At 54.0% G+C, this 23619-nt stretch overlaps 9 protein-coding genes across 9 annotated transcripts; 3 read left to right on the top strand and 6 right to left on the bottom strand.

Annotated features, from left to right (window-relative positions):
• Nucleotides 1-474: 474 nt before the first annotated feature.
• PG985_013749 (saccharopine dehydrogenase) lies at nt 475-2035 on the top strand (the record flags this gene model as incomplete). The annotated part of the gene is made up of 5 exons (XM_066833515.1): nt 475-529; nt 586-729; nt 796-1141; nt 1215-1774; nt 1878-2035. 5 exons carry the CDS (start codon nt 475-477, stop codon nt 2033-2035), a joined length of 1263 nt encoding a protein of 420 aa, XP_066678255.1.
• Nucleotides 2036-3272: 1237 nt separating this feature from the next.
• PG985_013748 (uncharacterized protein) lies at nt 3273-5110 on the top strand (the record flags this gene model as incomplete). The annotated part of the gene is made up of 3 exons (XM_066833514.1): nt 3273-4544; nt 4614-4965; nt 5034-5110. The coding sequence occupies 3 exons, from the start codon at nt 3273-3275 to the stop codon at nt 5108-5110; spliced, it is 1701 nt and encodes a 566-aa protein (XP_066678254.1).
• A 2758-nt stretch (nt 5111-7868) lies between these two features.
• PG985_013747 (uncharacterized protein) lies at nt 7869-8956 on the bottom strand (the record flags this gene model as incomplete). Its single annotated transcript, XM_066833513.1, has 3 exons — nt 7869-8531; nt 8598-8836; nt 8941-8956. The coding sequence occupies 3 exons, from the start codon at nt 8954-8956 to the stop codon at nt 7869-7871; spliced, it is 918 nt and encodes a 305-aa protein (XP_066678253.1).
• Nucleotides 8957-9683: 727 nt separating this feature from the next.
• On the top strand, nt 9684-11470 carry PG985_013746 (T-complex protein 1 subunit theta; the record flags this gene model as incomplete). Its single annotated transcript, XM_066833512.1, has 3 exons — nt 9684-9742; nt 9816-11208; nt 11279-11470. The coding sequence occupies 3 exons, from the start codon at nt 9684-9686 to the stop codon at nt 11468-11470; spliced, it is 1644 nt and encodes a 547-aa protein (XP_066678252.1).
• Nucleotides 11471-12044: 574 nt separating this feature from the next.
• Nucleotides 12045-13274, bottom strand: PG985_013745 (Clavaminate synthase-like protein; the record flags this gene model as incomplete). The annotated part of the gene is made up of 2 exons (XM_066833511.1): nt 12045-12459; nt 12565-13274. The coding sequence occupies 2 exons, from the start codon at nt 13272-13274 to the stop codon at nt 12045-12047; spliced, it is 1125 nt and encodes a 374-aa protein (XP_066678251.1).
• A 1110-nt stretch (nt 13275-14384) lies between these two features.
• PG985_013744 (uncharacterized protein) lies at nt 14385-16375 on the bottom strand (the record flags this gene model as incomplete). The annotated part of the gene is made up of 3 exons (XM_066833510.1): nt 14385-14773; nt 14832-14974; nt 15030-16375. 3 exons carry the CDS (start codon nt 16373-16375, stop codon nt 14385-14387), a joined length of 1878 nt encoding a protein of 625 aa, XP_066678250.1.
• Nucleotides 16376-18465: 2090 nt separating this feature from the next.
• On the bottom strand, nt 18466-18951 carry PG985_013743 (uncharacterized protein; the record flags this gene model as incomplete). Its single annotated transcript, XM_066833509.1, has 1 exon — nt 18466-18951. One exon carries the CDS (start codon nt 18949-18951, stop codon nt 18466-18468), a length of 486 nt encoding a protein of 161 aa, XP_066678249.1.
• Nucleotides 18952-19560: 609 nt separating this feature from the next.
• Nucleotides 19561-19815, bottom strand: PG985_013742 (uncharacterized protein; the record flags this gene model as incomplete). Its single annotated transcript, XM_066833508.1, has 1 exon — nt 19561-19815. One exon carries the CDS (start codon nt 19813-19815, stop codon nt 19561-19563), a length of 255 nt encoding a protein of 84 aa, XP_066678248.1.
• Nucleotides 19816-20404: 589 nt separating this feature from the next.
• Nucleotides 20405-21256, bottom strand: PG985_013741 (uncharacterized protein; the record flags this gene model as incomplete). Its single annotated transcript, XM_066833507.1, has 2 exons — nt 20405-20410; nt 20489-21256. The coding sequence occupies 2 exons, from the start codon at nt 21254-21256 to the stop codon at nt 20405-20407; spliced, it is 774 nt and encodes a 257-aa protein (XP_066678247.1).
• Nucleotides 21257-23619: the final 2363 nt, after the last annotated feature.

Below are 23619 nucleotides of genomic sequence, written 5' to 3'. Positions count from 1 at the left end.
CATGGCTCTCGCTGGCCATGAAACACGAGACTGACGAAACTTCTGGATTTCGCCGGCCGAGGCATTGATCCATTTATCGCTAAGTCTGCTCGGCGATGCTTTCCCTACACAGCTATTCGCCCACGGCTTGGGCCGTCCGAAATGGCACATAGTCGATTGTGACTGGTTTGTCATCGCTGAATCTCCTTGACTTAGGCACCTTATTAGGGTGCCATGGACATGGATGGCATCGTCAAACCCCCCGAAGTCCCTGCAATGGAGTCGATACAACTAAGTACCAATTAGCCTGCAGATTCTATAAAGTATATAACATGTAACATCCGCTCCTCCCGCTTGAAAGATATATTGGAAGTAATTGCAACCCCCGTTCCTCGATTGTTTTTGCCGCAATCATCTACATCTTACGTTGTTATCGCCAATCTTATCCTACCTTCAAAACATCAAGAGTATCAACACCGCTGAAAGTAGGGCATCATGGCGCCCCAGCAGAGCAACCGTCAATATGACATTGTAGTCTTCGGAGCTACAGGCAAGCAACCCACGTGATTCATGATGTTATTGTGAAACTGACCCCGCGCTCTCCAGGCTACACTGGCTTCATGACCGCTGAGCATATCGCTGAGAGACTCCCCACCAATCTGAAGTGGGCTGTCGCCGGTCGTTCAGAAGAGAAGCTCAAGCGTGTAGTTTCGGAATGCCAGAAGTTGAACCCAGACCGCGTCAAGCCAGGTAAGGAGATCCCCATGTACCATCAACCCCCTTGGCGACGTCGCTCGTTCTGACGGAAATACACAGAGATCGAGGTATGCAATCTGAATGACCAAGAGCTGTACGCTCTGGCCAAGAAGACCAAGGCTATGATCTGCACGGTTGGCCCCTTTGCTCAGTTTGGCGAGCACGCATTCAAGGCCTGCGCCGAGGCCGGCACGCACTACATTGACTGCACCGGTGAGGTGGTCTGGACCCTGTCCATGATTCGAAAGTACGAGGCCGCTGCCAAGAAGTCCGGCATCGTCATGATTCCTCAGTGCGGATTCGACTCGGCCCCGTCGGATCTCCTCACGTGGTCAATGGCCCAGCTCGTCCGATCCAAGCTGTCCGCCCCCGTAAGCGACGTTGTGGTCAGCATTCACGACTTGAAGTAAGCAAAACTGTAGCAAGACAGTAGAAAGGCTGGAATCCTTTCCCAAATATACAGGCTAACAAAATGACAGGACGAAGCCATCTGGAGGAACCCTGGCGACCATCCTCGGCCTGGTCGAGACTTACAGCCTCAAGGAGATCGGCGCGTCGAAGGTGCCGTTCGCTCTGTCGCCGGTGCCCAACTCGTACCACGGTCCCGCGCCGTCTCTGTTCTCGAAGCTGACCGGCGTTCGCGTCGTACCCCACTTGGGCCTGCTGTGCACGTCGGTGACGGCCGCCACGGACGAGCCCATCGTGCAGCGCACGTGGGGCCTGCTGCAGCAAGAGCGCTCGCGGCAGAAGCAGGCCTACGGCCCCCGATTCAGCTACCGCGAGTTCGCCAGGGCCAAGAGCACGCTGTCGGGTATGGTGGCTCACTACGGCCTCGTCATCGGTATGACTATGCTGGCCCTCTTCGCCCCGGTCCGAAACTTGATGCGCCGCCACATCTTCCAGCCTGGCGAGGGCGTCAGCAAGGAGGACGCCGCCAAGGAGTACATTGTGATGCGCGGCACAGCGGTGCCGGATGTGCAGCCCAAGAGCGACAAGGTGGCCATGATCGAGGCCAACTACAAGTCCAGCCCCTATATCTGTAAGTGATATGCTCATCTGCCCCTGTCTATTATGGACGACGAAGGGAGAGAATCTGCATTGAAATTTGGCAGCATGTGTGCTAACACCAAGTCTTCAATTAGTGACTGCGACATGTCTCGCACAGGCTGCCTACAGCATTATCAACGACGACCACCAGCTTGAGGGTGGTGTTTACACCCCGGCATGCTTGGGCCAGCAGTTCATCGATCGCCTGGATGGTGAAGGTTTCAAGATCGAGACGAAGCTGATTGATGCGTAAGGTCAAGCGTCACTGGTGATCGACTACGGAGCATTCGCTCTGATCCAGCTGCCTTTTTAGTAGTATACTGGGGACGTATGCTCGAAGGCAGAGAAAAAGTGAATTTCAAAGTAGATACCTAGCCCCTGAACAAGATTGCAACGACATTTCATGAAGCACAACAACTTCCGTAGGTGCTCGCCTGATACTATCGATTAAGATACAGGCCAGTTGATAATACCTCAGAAATATTTCAAGTATGGTGATTGAATGAAATGTTCTTTCTTCTTTTTTTTTCCTTTTTGATCAGCACATGGACCAACTGTTCGGGCGCCACCTGGTTGGGAAACTTATATGCGACAGTTAGCCAGACACCGGATTGAGACATGAAATATACATACAGGTATATAGCCACGAGAAAAGCCCAATCGCAATCAACAGTGAACGATGCTCGAAACCCCGCTGTACCCCTAGAGAAGCAAGCATATCCACATGCATCTCAAGTCCAATCGCATTTGCATCTAGTGACATGCATAGACGAGTCAGGGCCAGTTGTCCAGCGGTATGCAATCTACTTGACCTCGCCGTTCCCGATAACGCTTCACTATAAACAGTGATTGGGTTCGGTCTCACATCTTTTTGATGCAGAGTATACTGTTCGCAGCAGATGTCAATCAGTGGTGTCTCGCGGGAAGGAAGGGCAGTTTAGGGGAGAGAGTGTACATGACGTTCCCCGCAATTTCTATGCCGGAGGTGGTCGAGGATGCTACGCCGAGCTTAGACGTCATTAAGAAAACAAAACAGAAACCCAAAACTTGAGCTCAGATCGGATTTGGGCTTGGTATGGGCCAACCTTACATTCGACTACAGTGCAATCAGGTGAAAAAAGAGCGAGTGTCCATTTCTGTGCCATTGAAGAATCATCTCGAGCAAACCAACGTCGCGTTCCGTTTTTCATCTTGTTTGTCGCTGCCGCATTGGAACTGTTTGCACGAAGAGCCGCCGGTAGCTGTGGCAGTGTCATTCCGTCCCTTCGACTTTTTTTTTTTGTTCGTGTCTGCTGCCTCTCACATGGCAATTCAATAACATCAAACCACTAAGCCATCCTGATTGAAGCTACCTTTCGACCCAACCAGGCCATCCCGTAGTACCCGCGCTAAACATCTTGTCTGTTGATGTTGATCAACGGCCAGGAGAAGAAGCCTTTCTATCTTTAGGCCACGCGGAGCAGGGCAATTCCTTCATCCATCTTTCCACCATGTCGTCGTCCAGTGCCCGCTCGCAAGCCGAGCGAACACCTCTTCTGCGTCAAGACACCGACCGACCGCGCGCACCTCGAAACGTAACCTTCAACCCCAACCCAGTCACCAAGACCATCTTCCCTGAGCCTTCCTCGCTCAGCTCTTCGCCCGCCGGCAGCACATTGATCGCCGCGCCGCCAACTTCCAATCCCTTCCATCAACACGGGAACAGCCAGGGGTCCTCCTCCTCGTCCCTCCCGAACAACACGCCTTTCTCTGCCATCAACAGCCGTCTGCGCCGCCGCAACTCCCACGGCAGCACACCCTTTACCGGTCTACCAGCCCCGATAAACTCATTGCCCAAGCGAGGACCCCAGCGATCGACCAAGAATGCCGAGAAGCTCAAGCTTCTCCCAAACCCGGACCTGGGCGACGACGGCGGTGTCGAGGATTTCGAGGAGAGCGGCCGTGATGTTTACAGTCAATATACCCGCATCAAGGACCCGAATGCTCGAAGGGATGCCGCGAGATTAGGCAAGGCGGATCGCGAAAGGTTACCGCGAGTCACGGCTTACTGCACGGCCAACAAATACCAGATGGAGGGTCTGATGCGCTTCTTGAAGGGTCGCGCCCGGAGCCGGGCGTCGAATCCCAAACTGATTGACGAATGCATATACTCGCCCTACAACTATGCTACGGGCAAAGGTGCAGAGCGGGCTGAAGCTGCCGAGGTCAGAACGAGGAGAGAGAGCCAGGAAAGCCAGGATCACCAGGACCGCCAGGACCGACACGAGCCCCCGAGCACACCCACAAGGCCAACTATGATGGAATACGAGCGCAGGCACTCGACAGGACAGCTCACAGATGTTGTCGACAGCTCGGGAGACTCGGGCGCCATGACGGAGGGCTATGGCAACGGCCGCGACGCGCAGCATAACCTTTCATACCCCTCGATGGAGGACGAGAGCGCCATACAAGAGAGCCCGTCCTCTCAGACAAAGGACCTGGATTTCGATACGGAGGTACACACTCCCGAGGTGTTCCTCTTCGAATACGGTGTGGTGGTGATCTGGGGCATGTCGCCGGCGCACGAGCAGCGCTTCCTCAAAGACATTGCCAAATTCGAGATGGAGAAGCTGGAAATAGAGGACGTCGAAACTGAGTGCTTCAACTTCTACTACACACGAGAGTATCAGGCGCGGATATACAACGACTTCATCACCCTCAGGGATAAGGGCAACTATATGACAAAACTTGCCATCTCCCATGCGCTCGCGCAAAGCGTCAAGGTACGTGGTCTTGTTCGCCATCTTCACGCTCTTACTGGGCAGAGCTAACATGGTGTTTTTACTTTTTAGACTTCGCTTTTTGAAGAACTGATCGCTTCCACTATTGAGACCTGCAAGGATATCCCATCCCAGATCGCGCTGACGGGCAAGATTGCTCTTTCGCGCAGCCAGATCAACATGCAGATCGGCGAGCTGTTTATCCTTCGTATCAACATCCATCTCAATGGCTCGGTCCTTGACACGCCAGAGCTGTTCTGGGTGGAACCCCATCTTGAGCCCGTGTACCAGGCTGTGCGCAGTTATCTCGAGATGGATCAGAGAGTAGGCCTTCTCACTGAGAGACTGGACGTCATCGCAGATCTGCTGGCGGTTCTGAAGGGCGAACTTAGCCACGGACACGGAGAGATGCTGGAGTGGATCGGTAAGTCACACGATTTTCTGCTGTGCCATCTGGCTGGCTTCCTGTGTCAATCGCTAACAAGTTCGCAGTTATCATCCTCATCGCTGCCGAGATTTTGGTGGCTGCGGTCAACATTGTAGTCGATTTGTATGCTGGCGTGGACTAGATCAAGGAGGCGCCTGCTCGGAGTTTGTTTCTGTATCACTTGCTCCCCCTTTTACATCCCCTCCAGCCGTAGTTGCGGATTTGAGCCACTACCCCCATCCTCCCATCCCGTTTAATATCACCATTGGACTTGTATACATAGTTCCGGTGGTGAGACCCGTTGCTGGTAAAGCAGGAAACCATCATGTGCACAGAACAGCATGGCGCTAGTGGTATATTGTGTATTGTTAGTATTTCTTCCTTTATCATGGCGTTTGGGTTCTGATATTAAGAAACTGTAACTATTTTTGCATCTTAGGTAGTAGTGAACTTTGAGGTGATCAAAACACCCCTCAAGATCAAGAGAGCCGGCGGCATGTAGACATCAATATAAGAGAATGTGGTTCAATTTAATCTTTAGCAGAGCATCTTAGGGTTCTCAGGTGTTTTCGCGAGCATGTAGTCGTATCAAGCGTCTTTGTAGTATTCCATTTCGTATCCAAAAGGCACCAATTAGTCTGAAGCGCCCGAGATTAGATTGGGTAGAGATGGTTTTGTTCAGTAATGGATAGGTCTCATGAAATCTATGTAGCCGAAAGATATGAATCGCCTCTGAAGTGATGTGGCAGAGGAAGTAGTTGACAATGCCCACACGACTGAATTGCTTAGGAAATTTGAAGATGACACGGCCGTGGTTGCCAAACTCATGCGCAGGCACGAGGCTGAAGCAGCGAACCGCCCTTCGCGATTATGGCCCAGTGCCCGAGGCCTTAGGTCTTGAGCCTGGTAGAGAGAAATTACTCTGACGAGTTTTGCAAGAGTCGGGAAGAGTGGCAGTAGAATGTGGTCATGTGGGCGCTGTTTTGGTCAAGAAGAGATGCACAGAATAAAAGTTAGAGAGTTGAATCGATGTACCAAAACGTTGTTTCCAGATATCAATAACTCCCTCGCCCAACTGCGTACACCAGCCCGAGAGAGCTCCCTGCCCGAGTTTATCACTCCCGGGCTTCTTGACGGAAGCAAGGATGTTCCAGACAGTATGGCAGGGTGATTGAGTGTAGGAAGATTCTGGGTGAACCTCAATGTGATTCAGTCTGCTTTCCGGCCGGTATGTTTACACCCGTTATAGCTCCTTGCTATGTGTCGCCGCGACTCGAGTGTCCGCATCTGGCTTCTCTGGTCGTTGAATAGAGAAGCAGCGGTGAGTGTAGTTTCTTTTACCAGGCACGATATCTTGGCCGCCCTATTGACCGGCTCAGCCTCGCGGCCAGTATTAGAGAAAAACACAGATCCAACCCAGACCCAAGGGTCGACAGCAACTGCACTAAACGTACCTTGAGAGCTTACAATTATGATTCCATTTTCAAAATCCAAAGCCAGTGTCAACAGCTTGCCAGGCCTCCAGCCCTTGGCCCCCCTTCCCGATGATTGGTGTATCAGTAGATGTTCGATCCCAAATATCAATTTCTGACCGGATTATCTTAAAATGTAACAAGTGTCATGATTTTGAACTTGGTCAGGATTGACTTCCGGATGGTAGTAGGCATGATCGGCGGTCATGCGGAACAGCTTGACAGCCCTCCTTCTGACCAGCCTCCCAGCCACTGAGCCCCTGATTCTTTCGGGCCATGTTATCTCGGACGTCCCCTGTACAGGCTCTGAGCCTACCAACATCAGCAGTTGTCATGGTTTGATGTGTCTCAACTGTATGCTTCCATAAGATACCACAGGATGCAAACAGTGTCGTTCGATATATATTGCAGGTCGAACCACATTCAAGATTGGAAATTGAAACCGAATACGACTCGAGATCACGGGAATACAAATTTTTTCCCATTGCAATGGGTTGTTGAAACGAGGAAACAGCAAGGCATCTGCGAAAACACAATCTATCTATCCGCTATCAATGGCTACGTTAGATGCATGGATACAGAAGGGGAACATTCCATGGCAGCTTATTGTCGTGAAGTGACCCTCACCCTTTGAAACCTGTCGAGTCTCGAGCCAGTTGTTGATTCTTGCTGCACAAATATCAATCTTTGTTGCGAGAGGTTTCCCGATTGAGCAGCCAAAGTGTCTGGTAGCGACGAGGATTTCCAAGACTCCCCAACACCCGAAGCCCATGATGGTGGCCCATCGTCAACTGGTGATGGTGGCGAATTGGCACAGCGAAGAGGTTATTGACCATGTAACTGCATTCAAAGACCGCTTTGGAAAGGAGGAACCATCGAATTATCCAATATCTGGTTGAACAGTCTTGCAGCCTCGCTCGCTACTTACTCTGTTCACTTTACGAGTTGACCCGACTAATCTATAACTGAATCGGGGTAGGTAACCCACCAGCTATTCGACATTGACTATTCCAGTCATCCCAGTAGGAATCCAGCCGACTATAGTACTATCGGTTATTCTATAACTTACCAGTGTTGCTTCAGCCACCCCTTCCGTTATCTCGTCGTACACGGCCACTCTACTGGTTTATTCCACCAGATGCACCATGATTTCACCAGCAAATAGCCAAGAAATTTGCAGTCATCAGGTATAGTAACGTAACTCATACTCAATTGCAAGCCCTTAAATAACCGCTGATTATTCCTATTCATACAAGGCTCATGCTATAACTTCCACTCCTTTTGGGGGCCTCATCCACGAACCTCTTTTTTATTACAAGGGTATCTGGAGCCTTTAACAGGGCAAGTCGCTGTAAAATCATGCAGCATGCCATTAAAAGAGAGGAAAACAAAAACAATAAACTGTCGTTAATAACGCCTCGAAAACCTCTAGTCATCACCCTGATCTTGGCCATCGTCGACCTCGGTCTCCGGATCGGTATCGTTCTGCTCTTCCTGCTCGGCTTCCTCGGCCTCGGCGGCCTCGGCGTCGCCCATCTCAACATCCTGATCCTGGTCCTGCTCTTGCTCATCGGCATCGGAGGCAGCGGGAGGCGCAGGACGCGAGAGCTTGATGTTGGTCGAGCGACCAAGGCCGAAGTCGCTACCGCGTGCGCGGCCGCCACTCTTCTTAGCGCGCCGGAAAGCGTCGCGTCCCTCTCGCCATTTAGTCAGCTCTTGCTCGTAGCGCGTCTGGAACTCTTCCTTCTCCGTGTCGGGCAGGTCCTTCCAGCCGCGCGCCAGCTCCTCCTCCAGGCGGAACTCGCCGGCGGCAATCTCGTCTTTGTGCTTCTCCTGGAGGACGGGTCGCATGTCGTTGCAGTAAATCTCGAACGCATTGCTAGGGCGCTTGGGGGGCTTGGGTACAGCGTGGTGGCCGTTGGTCGGGCGGCCGCTGAACGAGTCGCCATGCGAGAACTCGGAGCCGGGCGAGAGGCCACGCATGGTCTGACTGACGAAGGAGGGGCCGGCGGAGCCCGTCTCCCGGTCACCGCCAGGGACCAGCGAGGTCTTCCTATGACCACGCTTGACACGGAGCGGCTTATCTTCGGGCTGTATGGGGCATTAGTTATGCTCCAAGAGCGAGAGGGTATAGGGGTTGCTCGAAGGCTGGCATACAGTAGGAGGTGGACTAGGACTTCCTTCCGAGTCCTCGACGTTGGTACTGGTTCGCTTTTGAATCTGCTCCAGAAGGATCGCGCGCTCCAGTCGCAGTTTCTGGATCTGGCGTCTCAATCGGATCGCGCGTAGCCTATATGCATCGTTCTCCTCTTCGATCTCGTTGGTTCTCGCTCGTAGCTGGATACACTTGCGACGATAAGCTTCCTCCACCGTGGGTGGAAGAGACGGGGGGTTGGCTACAGCAATGGGAACATTAGTCGACGCGTGACGATAACGAAAGCTGCTGGCAGAGGTGGTGGTAGAGGCCAATGATTGCTCGTTTGGCTAGAATGCGACGTACCACTCGAGGGCGCCATCGCGACAGGATGACTGGGGTCAGCGCAACAATGTAGAGTTGTATTGCAATTGATGTAAGGCGCGATGGACGATGGCCGGTTTTGTTGGTGATGTTGTTTAAGAAGAGTTGGGGATGGTGGCAGGAGGCTGGAATGAATAAATAAATCAAGGAATTAAAAGAACAGTGGTTTATGAGAAGGAAGTTGTTGGGTGTTGCATGCTAATCGACCGTGTGCAAGTAGCTTACCACGAAGCTACTCTGAAAAGTGACCTGCAGTACTCAGTACTGGCGCGAGTTCAGTTGCAGCAGACAAGGCTGATGCTTTGGCTGACGCTGGCTTGGATTGGGGATCGCAACGCAACTGCAACCCAGTGCTGGCTGGCCAAGCTGCATGCGGTACAAGCTTTGGCATTGGCTGGCAATGGGCTGCTCAGTGACAAGCTCTGATCCACCAGCGAGCATGGGTCCCATCAAGGCTGCTGGCTGCTTGTCCTCCCCCCCACACAGCTTTTTAGCCCAGAGTCCCCAAATTTGGTACCTTGGCTTGGCTAAGTACGTTCCGCAGCCCGACAGAACTTTTTTCCATTTGCAGTGGAAAGTCAGAGAGCTCCATCCAGGCTGCCCCCCATTATCTAGCAAGGCCCTTAATCAGAACAGACTTGCGAGATCAACTGGCACACGGCGAACTGTCTTTTCAATCCACCAGAAGATAGTCAAGGTGCCTCTATAGCATCTTTCCGCCCATCATGTCTCTCAACATCCCGAACGCCCCCAACTCGGGCCTGTTCAAGGGAGGCTACAACAAGTAAGTTCGCACTTAATACACCCCACCTTCGACACCCTGACCCTCATCATGGCTAACCGCCCTCCTCGTGTAGCTACGACTCTGAAGATGGCGCCGTCCTGCGCAACATCGACGCCTGCCGCGCCATTGCCTCGACAGTTCAGACTTCTCTGGGTCCCTATGGCCGCAACAAGATCGTCATCAACCATCTCCAGAAGATGATCCTCACCTCGGACGCCGCCACCATTCTGAAGGAACTCGATGTCGTCCACCCCGCCGCAAAGCTCCTGGTCATGGCCAGTCAGCAGCAGGAGGCTGAGATGGGCGATGCCACTAACCTGGTCATTGTTCTGGCTGGTGAGCTGCTGAAGAAGGCCGAGGACCTTCTGCGCATGGGCCTCAAGACTGCCGACATCGTCACCGGTTACGAGCGAGCACAGAACTTCGCCCTCGAGGCTCTGGAGGAGTTGGTCGTGGACAAGGTCGATGATATCCGGAACCAGGAGGAGCTCAGCAAGGCCATCCGCACCGTCGTCGCCAGCAAGCAGAACGGCCACGAGGACTTCCTGGCCGACCTGGTCGCCGAGGCCATCCTCGCCGTCCTGCCCAAGAACCCCGCCGGTTTCAGCGTCGACAACATCCGAGTGGTCAAGATCATGGGCGGAAGCCTGGAGCAGAGCAAGGTCGTCAAGGGAATGGTCTTCCCCAAGGCTCCTGATGGTTCGGTCAAGAAGGCACAGAAGGCCAAGGTCGGTGTTTACTCGTGTCCTCTGGACCTGAGCCAGACCGAGACCAAGGGTACCGTGCTGCTGCACAACGCCAAGGAGATGATGGACTTCACCAAGGGAGAAGAGGAACAGATCGATACCGCCATCAAGGAGCTTTATGATGCAGGTATCCGCGTGGTTATCGCTGGCTCGACGGTCGGCGAGCTCGCCATGCACTATCTTGACCGATACGGTATCTTGGTCATCAAGATTCTCAGCAAATTCGAGCTCCGCAGAATCTGCCGGGTTGTCGGTGCCACCCCGTTAGCGAGACTCGGTGTTCCCATGCCCGACGAGATGGGCTCCGTGGATATTGTCGAGACGCTGGAGATCGGTGGTGACAGAGTCACAGTGTTCCGCCAGGAGAACGACGTGACCCGCACAGCTACCCTTGTTCTGCGCGGTGCTACACAGAACCACTTGGAGGACGTGGAGCGTGCGGTCGATGACGGTGTCAATGTGGTCAAGGCCATCACCAAGGACCCCAGGTTAGTGCCAGGTGCCGGTGCCGCAGAGACCCAGCTTGTTGAGCGTATACAAGCGTTTGGAGATAAGACGTCGGGTCTTCCTCAGTACTCTATCCGCAAGTTCGGTGAGGCCTTTGAGGTTGTGCCGCGAACGATAGCCGAGAGCGCCGGTCTGGATGCCACGGAAACCCTTAGCCGACTTTACACAGCACACCACAAGAAGGATGACTGGAAGACCGGTGTTGACGTCGAGGTAAGCCCAACCCCTATTCTGTACCGAAAAGTACCCACTTTCAGGGAATTGTATGCTAACTGAACTCCAGAACAACGATGGCTCCGGCACACTGGATGCTCAAAAGGAGGGCATCCTGGATCTTATGATTACGAAGGCATGGGCTATCAAGCTCGCCACCGAGGCCGCTCGCACAGTGCTGTCGGTAGATCAAATCATTGTAGCCCGACAAGCCGGTGGCCCTAAGCCCCCGGGACCCAACCCCAACTGGGATGAGGACTAAAAAGCTTAATGTATAGAATCTAGAGCGCTCATGTATCTGCCTTGAGGAAAAAGAAAAAAATCAAGGTCGGCGTTTTGGTAGCTGGCAGGTGGTTTATCGAATACCCACATCTGGCTGCTTCCACGCGGCTCTCTTCAAACACGACCCTTGACCCTTGATCATTACGTGTGATTCGATTTCGTGACTTCAATTGCTGTTAAAAGGGGTCCTTAGTATCATTGCCCCGCATGACGAGGCAAGTAGAGATGTTATGTCTCAGTGCCAGGCAGTTTTATCATAATCTACACGAGCTTGATGAAAATGTTGAGGGTTACTCAGTACTGATAAACGACTTTTTATATCCATATATCAAACATCGAATTTCGTTATAGAGTGTATGTGGCAACCTTTGAAAAGCCTTTAAAAGGGGTTGATGTATGTAAGTGTTTCCGCTATACGCCAATGAACAAGTGCAGTGTCATATCAGAAGACTATCCGTGGAGCTGAGGCGCAACTGTTACGCGTCTTCGCCAATGTTGTAGGCTAGACTCGAGTCGTCCATCCAAAAATGCGGACACCCAGGTTTTTACCCATGTCACTTGGAGCCGGGGAACTGGGTGCCCAGACCCATCGCCTGCCGATAGATCCACTCGCTCGCCGTCAGCCTCTCCTCCTTGTCCTTTTCCGCCTGCGGCGGCTTCGGGATCCCCTCGCCCTCGAGCGTCTCCATGACGACGTCGTCCTCGGGCCGCACAAAGTAGACGACGCTGTAGCGGGGGAACTTGCCCTGGGCGCCCGGGGAGGGGATGACGCGGTGCCGCCCCGAGCAGAAGACGCCGTTGGTGAACTTGACGGCCGCGTCGCCCAGGTTGATAATGGCGCAGCCGGGCTTGGGGACGACCCAGAGCCACTCGCCGGGGACGTCGGGCTGGCCGTCAGTCAGGAGGGCGGACCGCGAGGACTCGGACCAGACTTGGAGGCCGCCGAGCCAGTTCATGAGGATGGTGATGCTGTTGGTCAAGGATCAGTGACTGTTCATCGTGTGGCAAAACATGAGTGACTCCTTTTCGGGGGACAGCAGGGGAAAGGGGGCAAGGGGGGAAAGGGCAACTCACGTTCCAAAGTCGGTATGACTCGGCGTCTGGATCTCGGGCATCTCCTCCTTCTCCCGCGGCGGCCCACGCGTGATCCGCACATGATCGCCCGCAAGCTCCCCAAGACGATGCCGGTTCCAGATCTCCTGCGGGTCCACGCCGAGCTTGTCGACCAGAAGTCCCAAGATCAGCATGCCCACCCCATGCGCCGCGCGCATGTAGCCCGCGAACAGGTCCCGCTGCTCGAGGATGGTGGACGGCCAGCTGGCGCCGCGCCGGGGCATGTCGACCGGGTCCGCGCAGGGGGCCGTCATGTCGTCCTTGGCGACGTTGAAGAACTCGGCCGTGTCGCGCACGCCCGTGGCCTTGTCGGCCAGCGTGGCGCCGACCTGCTTGTAGCCGAAGAGCTGGCGGGGCTGGCCGGCGGGGCCGGCGGCGCCCATCAGGTAGCGCATCTTCTCCTCGACGGGCAGGGCGAAGGTGCGCTCGCCGGCGCGGGCGATAGCGTCGGCGCCCTGGAAGAGGGTGTCGCCCGCGGGGCTGCCGGCCAGGTCCAGGTAGAAGAAGCCCCGGCCCTTGCAGATCTCGAAGACGCGCGTCTGCTCCTCGGGGTCCCGCGCCAGCAGCTTCGAGAGGGAGATGGTCTCGAGCGGGACGGTGGGCAGGCCCGAGGGGAAGGGCGGGTGCTGCGACGGGTTGAACTCTGATGGCGGGGATTCTGCGTGCGGCATGGTGGCGAAGTTAAGTACTTTTAGGTTCCTCAAGGTTGGGGGGATGTGGTTGGAAGGTTGTGAAGACGATGTAGAATAGGGATTATTTCTTGGCGTTACACTGTGGTTAAGAAAGTTGGAGATGGGGCGCGCTTGGAAGAAGTGTTGCTGTCGCGATATCGTGTACTTGGAGATGGTGTATCTGGAAGTCAAGGGTCGGCGAAGCATGACAGTGGCTGAAGCCAAGAGAAAGTTACTATTTATTCTGGGAGAGCTCAAGAAGAGGGGCTTTCATAGATCAGACTGTGAGTGTAACCCGAGCGAACATGAATAAGAACCCATGTTGGGCTGGTCTGGTCTGGTATCAGTCGGCTTAATATGAGGGTGTGCTGAGATCCATGTGGGCGAGGCGGGGGAAGGTTTTAAGCTCCCGCGATGCTTGCCGGTTACCCCGTCTTACCCCGACTTGCCCCGTCTGGAATATGCAACCCGCATATCTTGATGCGGAGAAAATATGGCACTGGCTGGTATTGGGACCTTGATTCTCCAAAGCTAAATATACGACACTGCCGTCTCACATCGCCGGCACAGCCCCGTGATAGAGCAGCCAAGGGTTTATTTCGGACATCATTGACGGTCCCCGGTGATGTACCCATTGTCCACAAACAGTCCCACGAACTGAAGGGTCAGACAGACTGCAACCAGTCTTCATTTTTACGCCAAAGCATCCTTGAAGAGTCAGTGAAATATCCATACCGTACTAGGTAGATGCGTTCGGGATCACATTCGGAGATATCCAGTGACGAAGAGAAGGATCTACATGGAGTCCCCTGACTCAGCTTGACCCCTCACTTTGGCGTCACAATCAACTCGATGCATTCCGAACGCCGAATATCCTTTCACACCTCATGAAAAGGGTACGACTGAAGATTTATGATCCTACGTGGTGAAAGCTTATCATGCCTCTACCGACTTTCAATCGCTGCTAACAAGAATGTGTGCCCCCTATTTTTGCCAAGATACAGAGCTCAAGTAGGTATGGATACTTTTTATAGTGACCATCGGATATAGGGATCTAGCTTATCTAATTGGAAAATGCCTGTGAGGTGGCACGTCGTTCCATTTACGCCCTCACTGCGCGAGCTCGCTCTGAACCTTAACATCGAACGCGCTGCGGACCTCGAGCACCGTCCGGATGTGCCCCCACTGCAGCCGCTTCTCCTCGAACCGCGCGATGGTACGGGCCGTGTTGACGGCGTTGGAGATCTCGCGGCCGTTGAGCTCCGACGACACGAGCTGTTCGAGCGCCTCCTTACCGGCGGCATCCAGGGCGATATCGCTCTGCTCGGCGGGGACCCCCTTGAGGCACAGAGTCCAGATCCGGCGCCGCACCTCCTCCTCGGGCGGATGATAGCCAAGCGAGAGGTGTATGCGCGACTTCATGGCCGCGTCAAAGGACTCGACGCGGTTCGTGGTCAGGAACACGATGCCGCTGAAGTACTCGAGCTCCTTGAGGAAGACTGGAGTAGATGGTTAGATTGATGTTCCAGAAACTGGCATTCAGACAATTCATCTTACCAGCTACTAGTGAGTTTCTGTCAGAGTTCTTGCCGTTCTCCCTCGCCTCGAGGAACACGTCGGCTTCGTCGAGAAGCACGATGGCTTTCCAGGTCGTGGCGTATTGCAGAATCTTCTTTAGTTCTCGCTCGAATGAGGCAGTGCTGCATGGAGTATGATCAGTCATTGAATGAAGCAAAAGAGGAATTTGGTACGTACTAGTTGTTCTTGTTCAGCTCACCCACCGAGGTCATGATGAGCGCCTTTCTGGTCCCCTCGGCGGCCGTCTCCGCCGTCAATGTCTTACCCGACCCCGGGGTTCCATGCAGCAGCATCACCAGCCCTTTGCCCTTCTGCAGCATCTGGTCCCGCGCCTGGTCCGAGTACTGATGCGACGTCACCAAGCTGCGGAGGACGAGCTTCTCCTTGTCTCCCAGGATGAGCTTGTCCCAGGCGTCGGCCTGCCACCGCACCTCGCCGATGCTGTCGACGTAAAACTGGCACCAGCACTTCTTGGACAGGGAGTAGCCCTGCGTCTGCGGCGGGCACAGCATCGGGTCCACCTCGCCCAGGCGCACCGGGGGCTTGGCCTTGGCCTGCTCCTCGCGGAACGTCTTGCGGTCGAGCACGACCCGCCCGGCCTCGGTGTAGGGCAGCCAGACCCCGCTCCACTTGCACGAGGACGGGTCGAACCAGCCGTAGGGGGGCTCCTTGAGGAAGTCGGCCGCGCCCGTGTACGTGGCGGTCGAGCGGTCGACGAGGGCCAGGAACCGCTCCCCGCGCTCCCGTAGCTTCTCCTGCAAGCCCTCCTTGCTCTTGGCGAACGAGAGGGGGTATACAGGCAGGTCCGTGATGACGGCCGGGTTGTCGGCGGGGAAGTACCGCTTCTGGAACATCTGGAACAGCTTGGTGGACTCGCCGACAAAGCTGCCGTTGTGATCGCAGTAGGTGGCCTGTACTTCAAAGTAGAAGCCCAGCTCCTTGTCTTCCTCGTAGGCCGTCTTCTCGCAGACCAGGAGCCAGGGGTGGCCGCCCACTTCGGCATAGAGAAGATCGCCGGGCTGGAAAGGCACCCAAGCATGCTCGTACAAGATCTGGTTGTTCTCGACCATGTGCGCCGCCTTCTCGCGGGCCGGCGCGACCTCGTGCCGCATAAAGTCGAAGAGCAGGTCCAGGTGCGGGCCGGCGGGGGTGTCCTGCACGGCGCAGCGGTGCGCGTCCAGGCCCGCCCAGTGGTGGACGAGCATCTTGAAGGGGGACTCGAGCTCGACGGGCGAGTGGAAGTCCGAGGGCACCATGCTGTACGAGCGGATGACGTCGCGGAAGGCCTGCAGGATGTGCGGCGAGTTGACCAGCAGCTTGGTCTTCTCCGGCTTGCCGGGCTCGATGAGCCGGCGCACCACGATGGCGTACGGGCTGTCGTCGTCGCGGCCTGTGTGGTCCTCGAACGGGTCGGCCATGACCTTGACGGTGGACTCGCCGTTGGGCTGGAGGACCTCCCGGTAGGCCTTGAACTCGCAGCGCTCGCCCAGAGGCTCCGGGGCCTTGATGTCGCCGTTGGACATATTTTCAGACGAAGTGACAGTCATTATTGCGGTATCGTGTAGAATAGATGAGGATAAGAAGAGTTATGTCCGTGTTGGTTGAAGATTTCATTGTCCACATTCCCGCTTGCAGCAGGGCTGCTTTTATAGGCATGACGTACCACCCTGATTGCGCATGTGTGTAAGTAAGCTCGACGATCGTTTGCCTTGCATGCTTGTTTCAGTCAGATCCGGCACAGCCATGTAGGCTGCCTTTCAGGCCCATGTGCGTGTTCACATGGTGTTGCGCGGTGCATGGTGCGTATTCATGATTGCGAAGTTGGATGCTGAGACCCGCATGCTGACAGGTAGTGGCCGGCATGGAAAGTACTGTTGGGCTACATTGGATTGGCCAGCGTACGTCGGCCTCCCGGCCAGATACACACCCCCTACCCCACCCCAACACACTCCCATCCCCCTGCTTGGACCCTGGTGTCAATGCGTGGAGGCTGCCTGCCTTCGCCTGGTCAGCTCGAATTGATTACACCTATGAGCCAATCATGATGCCCAAGGAGCATTATCTTTGCCGATCTGTGGTCGCCGCTAACCGAATTTGAAGACATACACCATCCCCTACAGATGTCAGCTGCCAGGTTTGATATGCGGGTATAGCCTTGCGCAGTGGAGAGGTTGCCCGCATACATAGCCTCGCGCTGCGATGGGATTGGCTAGTATTGACTCACCGAAACAGGGTGACGAACCACGATCGAAATCGCCGCATTCGTTGTGTGTGGCACGTGGCAGTTTGTTGAAACAATACCGTTCGGAATTTATACAGGCAAGGATCATTCATGGGCCTGTTTGGACACCGCTCAGTTAGTTCTGCCGACTTCGAAATGCTTTGATGCTGGAATGTCGGGGTGCCCGACACGATTTCGATGGTTACTTGGGTCAAGTTTGTTACTCAGGCATGCTATTGGTCAATGCCGGGGTCTGGTGATGGGGCAGACAACGTAGGGATTGCAAGCTGCTGCTGCCTAGTTTGCAAGCCTGCAGAAGCATCTGCAAATCCTTTCAATTCTCATTGACCATGCAAAGACATCTGGTTCTTGGTGGAACGCCAATTAAGACAGTACTTAACCTTGAGACATCAAAGCCAGGCAAAAATGAAAATGAAACAGAGGGTGATTGCAGGCAAGAAACCACAATGCTTCCCGGACACGGATTCAGAATCTGCTAGACTAGACTGCTTCCCTGATACGGACAGATGCACTAAGAGCTCTGCTCGTGAGTTCATATCAAAGGTAGAAGAGTCTTCTTGCACATAAGTTCCTTCTGGCGGATCCTGGAGGGAAAGCTGCTGTTTAACATCATGGTATCACCCCAATCTATAAAAAGGGGTAATAGGATTAACTACCAAATCATCCGTCAACATAGCTACCCACTTGGACTACTAGTACTAAGTAGACCTTATTGCTTTGGCTAGCATAACATTGTGTGGACTCGGAATAATATAGCCCCTGAAGACCGATATTGGTGATTATTGCGACGCAAAAACATCTTCAATATACGCTTCAATCCCCAGACCTCAGACACTAGGCAAGAGGAATTCTGAACGACTGAAGTGTATCGACCTGGGCTAGGTCTACAACCTTTATCCCCTTGGTTTCATCTTCTGGTGGGTGGCGCAAGAATGATCTTGTGTTGGCTCAGAAATATGAGAGGTATTGGGATGAAGAAAGAAACACGTTGCAGCCACGCTGCGTACCGCCCACCCAGCACGAGCACATCTTCAAGACAAGATCTGGTTCCCAAACCCAACGAAGTGAAGAAGGAACCGAATAAAGTCAAAAAGAGGCCACCGAAGAGAAAGTAAACACACTGTCCTCTCTCACCACGGAACATTGCAGATACCTTCAATTTAGAAGATGATAGGGATAGGTCGTCGTACAATGAAGTAGACTGGGAGTATGTTGCTGATTCAAAATGGTATGCCACGTCAACCTAGTTGTTTTTGCCTTTGCTTCGCCCAGGCCGGCTCCGATTTGCTCCTGCTTCCAACAACAAGCCCTGAATCCATCTATCATATACGCGCGCGTGACGACCTGCCAGCCATCCCCCCTTTCTCATCGTCACCTGTCCCCGCCGCCCTTCCCAATCGCGGCGGCCCTCTGAATCTCCTGCGCCAGGAGCTCCCGCGCCAACATCTCGTCACCGATGGCGTTCATAACGATCATGATGCAGGGACCGACGCCCATGGTCGTGCAACCCTTCACCCGATACCGATCGAGGCCGATCAGGTCGCAAACGGAGTAGCCCGCGAAGGGCAGTGGCACGCCCCAGGACATCGCCTTCCAGACGCGGGCGGGAACCCTCTGGATGTCCTCGACGAACATGCGGTACAGACTGGGACACTGCGGCTGCTGATCCTCGTCCTCTTCGTTTTCATACGGTCCGCGTGGCATGTTGGCGGGACTGGTGGTGTTGGTGGTCTCCTGGTGGGCGAGCTGGGTCGTTTCAACAGGCATGGCCGGGCCCGGTGTGGTGTCGAGGAGCGGCTCCCCTATGGAGACGCCGCTCAGGATCGCGGCCAGGCAGAGGAGGAAGTCGCGTCTCATAATGAAAGGTTAACCGGGAAGAGCCGAAGGATTAGTTGGGAATTTGAGATAATGCTGAAGCAGGACGTCTGATTATTTCTTATGGACTTGGGTCTTAATGTAATCTCACTGATGCATCGCTTTCCACAGCAGGGCCACATATAAGATGTTATCATCATCATATTAGATGGGATCGTCACTAATACGTGTGCCTGTGCCGCTATCTTTCTACAAAAGTACGCTGCATGCTGCACGTATGTTGGTTGTACTAAACACGCTGACTGCTCAGGGCTATTGGTTGCTGCGCCGTAGGGCGTGGGGACAAAAAGCGGGTGACTGCTCCGTGTACCAGGAATTGCTCCGTCTTCTGCCCCGTCCTCGAGCTGAGATCCTCCTTCTAAATGACCAATCGTGCACCTTTAACACGCTACGCCGTGCCGCCTCCTCCCTGGACTAAGTGTCAGCCTCTTCTTGTTCGCTCCGTTGCCGCAGACTGCGCCGCCCTTCGTTAATAGCTGGTTCATGTGTAGATCGCTTCCGCCCAGGATATTCCAGGCAGTGGACCCGCCATGGTTCTTCGTTGCACTCACGTTCGAACAAGGACTTGCTGGCTTCCTGCTGGTAGCCATCTTACAATGCCACCTCACCGGCGGCCCTTCGGTCCACCGGCGTCCCATCCAGTTCGGCGATCTTGCCTCCCGGGCCATAGATGCCGTCCCCTGAACGGTCGACTTCCTTTCCATCCACTGGCGTTCCGTCCAGGTCGGCAAGCTTACCACCCGGGCCGTAAATACCGTCGTGCGATCGGTCGACTCGAGGAAGCAGGGGGCTCGCAGTGACCGCCAGGGCCAGGGTGAAGATGGTGAGAATCTGTGAAGCGTACATTGTGAATGATGTGGTTGATGTGGCGTTGTGCGGGTGGGTTTGAAGTAGGGTTGATGGATGCAGCTGTTTGCAAGAGAAATAGTAGAGAGGTTTGGTTGTGAGATACTGATATTGATGTTGAGCGAGAAAAGGGTTGTTTGAACCGGCGGACAGGAGTTCCTACTTATAGAACGGACGTGGAATCAAGAACCCACCCGGGGATGCAGGATAGCATGTTACTGGCGTCTAAGCCGCCTGGAAACATCATCTTCAGGCCGAAACGAGCTCCGCATGGCAACGCAAACCAATAGGCGTGTCAGCAACTTGTATGTACCGGCGCCGCATTCGACATCGCCTCTTTGGCAAACTACCATGGTAGAGACCGCCAAGTCAGCGGCACAGCCGCATTACCGCTACTACATCCCACCTGTGCCTCTTGTGGTGCACTGCCGCCTATCTGTTCGTGGCAGAGCATTACGTATCCAGTGGAGTACGACTTCTTACTGCCATACACCACAGTGGTGTTTGGGCCCGGACTGGACGGTTCTACTAAGCCGCACGCCAACATTTTGATTTACGTCGTTGTAAGATTAGACAGCATCGAGAGGCTCTACGCCTATGATAAACAGTACAGTAACTACAGATAATTCGCAGACTCCATCCCAGCTCGATTCTATTATGTTGTTTTACTTACACTGCCTTCTCCTGTTTCTTCCCCTGACCCGTCCGTCTGCGGCTTCTTGCCCAAGGCCTCGAAGCGCTTGGTGCTCCCCTCCAACCCCGCGTGCAACTCCTCGCTCAGGCCCGGGACGGTCATCTCGAATGTCTCGCGGATGACGGCGTACTCGTAGTAGCCGCAGCGGGCGATGGGCTGGGTCTTGCGCACGTCGAGGCGGCCGTCGGTGAGCACCTCGTCCGCGATGTGAACGCCGAGGACGCGGCCGATGACGACGTCCACGCTGCCCACGGGCGGGTTCCCGGGCAGGCGCAGGGTGGTGTGGTAGACGCACTCGAAGCGGACGGGCGAGGCGGCGACCAGCGGCACGGGGTTGCCGCCGCCGCCGTTTCCGTCGGCAGTGGCGGCAGTATCCCCCGGCAGGGAGGTGGAGAAGACCTTCTCGAGCCCCGCGCGCTCGAACTCGTCGACGCCGTAGGGGACCTGCTCGGCGGTGATGGAGACGTGGTCGCGCAGGGCCCAGGTGGCGAGGCTCCAGCCGAACTTCCCCGTGGCCTCGGCGTTGCGGACCGTGTCCTTGCGCTCCGTGGGCGAGACCTGGTTGGCGCTGAACATGACGTAGGGCGGGTCGAAGGTCAGGTTGTTGAACTGCGAGTAGGGCGCCAGGTTGTGCGACTTGCCGTCCGGGCTCACCGTCGAGATCCACCCGATTGGCCGCGGCACCACGCACGCCTTGAAGGGGTCGAAGGGCAGGTTGTGCGGGGTTTTGCCTGGTTCGTAGAACATTGTGAATAAATATCCTTTTGGTGTTTGGTTTTCGGGTATGGTTTTGGTTTCCAATTCGTGATTCCGACAGATTAGGGATCGATGTTGCGCGAGCTTTTTTCTCAGATGGTACAATTTGCTGGACAGAGTTGGATTATGAATCATTGACTATCCCTTTCCCCCCTCACTAGGTCTTATGTGGCTCTCATGGCTAGAGAACAGGTGTCCGGGGAACGCCCGGAGGGGCAGCCGGTGGGTTTCGGAAGAACTTTGGGGAAGTGAGTTCTTTTACCGAATGCGGGGGTGGAGATACGGTTCACGTTTCGGCATAGCCAGCAAGCCCAGGCGTTACAAAAACAAGCTAATTACCTTGTAGAATGCCAAGTTTACGCGAATGCACGTTTCTATCTAGTCTTGCCAGCTGCTCCATCACCACCGATAAGTCTACCGACCAGCGAGACGGCTGAATAATTCGAAGAAATTGATATTTATGTCACTTAGATATGAATACAAACCAGTTCCGGAAAAATCAACCAATTGGTGTGCAAAGTACATAGCTAGCTGCTGAGTTCTTCAAGTGGATCCCAAGGCGTGTAAGCCAAAAAATACCAACATTGAATGCTTGTAATAGCATAAGCTCACAATTGCTTCACTCAAGACTGATTGTTTTCCATTGTATGTTGGGAACAATAGAGACATTGTTCCATCCGTTACCTACCTTCCCATTAAACCAATTTCTATTTCTTCCACTACAACCTCTCTCCCCTCCACCACAACCTTTCCCCCCCACAACAACCGCAGTCATACATGATCTGGTGCCAAACACAAGTCATTGGCTTCTGACTTTCCTCATCTGGCCAGTATGGATCTAGACAGTTCGGAAACGCCGGATTTGAGTGATGAGGAGCCGCTGATGGCCAGAAGAGGCCCGGTCGGCCCAGTCCGCCCAGTCGGTCCAGTCGGCTCAGTGGTTGGTCTGGAGTAAGTTGTTCATTTTCCTGGAATTCTGTGTTTTATTATCTAACATGATGTACCAATCAGCGCGCTCACGAGTGGCAAGTTCGCAGATGCCCAGGTCGAATGCGAGGGAAGAACATGGGCAGTGCACCGAGTGATTGTGTGCAGTCGATCGAAATGGTTTGACAAGGCTCTCGGCGGTAATTTCAAGGTAAGGCAATCGTCTTCAACCCAAACCATCGATGGGTACGGCCCCTAACATTCAGATCCAAGGAAGCTGCCGACAAGAAGGTCACCCTGCAGGACGTACCATCGGGCCATGTCGATTGGCTCTTGCGATACATCTATGGTGGAGGTATGTTTCTCCTGAGTTAAAGATCACCAGGTCTCGCTGACACGGCCTAGACGACTTGCTGGATAACACCGGCGATCTCGACAAAACCCCGTTCATTGCGTTTTGCGTGGCTCATCAACTTGGCGACTACTTCGACGTGATTGGCCTCTCCACAGCCGCCATGACAGCCATTCACAATGCTTGCAACCCGGCCATCAGCTTCTTTCAAGCTCGCAGACCTGAAACTCTACACTTGGGTTCTCACCGGTCCCCACCGACTTTCAGCTCAAAAGTTGGCATGGGCGAATCAGAGTTCTTTACGAGTTTCTTCGCTGGTGTAGGCAAAGCCTATCAGATGCAATATCCTGCGGTCAAGCACCTACAAGACGCTTTCTTGGAGTTCGTTATAAGAACGCAGTACACCGCTCTCACATCCCGCAGCTTTTCCGGTCACTTGCAAGATCACACCGAGTACGCGGTCTGTGCAATGCTGAGGATTAGCGATGAGTTCAGACGTGGTGTCATGCCTTTGCCTCGAGCTTTCCCTGTCAAGTGCAGCAAGTGCAATATTCCTCCTGGTCTTAAACACAGCCACTTTGCTTGGGTTAGTGAACCGAATCAATATAAGGATTGCTGGAAGAAGGGAATCTGTTCAGATTGTTTTCAATCTAAGGGAGATGATTGAGCAGTTATCGCTGGAAGGACGAGTGTGGCAGCGTGATGCAATATCAAATTGCAGAAACCCAAAGTTTGGGCATTTATGAGCATAGTTAAATAAACAATATGCACTATAACTTCTTCTCTTCTACTTACCTTAGTACACTAAAGTCATGTAGTAAGGAAGAGCTCGGTACTGGCCCTAATTTGCGTACTTCGCAATTGATAAATTGCCCCAGGAATGAATCATACAAATGACATAGAAAGGAATGTTCCAGAATCATCAAATCATACCATTAATGGTTACAGCTTGGTCAGAAGGAATGCGACAATATGGTAGTGATAGAATGACATATCAGTACAGTGAGTGTTTACAACATAATAAGTTTACGCCACTTGCTGTCAGGTGGCTGACAACCTGTTTGTGGAAGTGTGG

The sequence above is a fragment of the Apiospora marii genome, assembly GCF_038362585.1.
Source record: "Apiospora marii strain CBS 49790 chromosome Unknown utg000011l_segment0_segment0, whole genome shotgun sequence".
NCBI lineage: Eukaryota > Fungi > Ascomycota > Sordariomycetes > Amphisphaeriales > Apiosporaceae > Apiospora > Apiospora marii.
The sequence above is the reverse complement of the archived record's forward strand: the minus strand, read 5'-3'. Positions and strand labels throughout refer to the sequence as shown.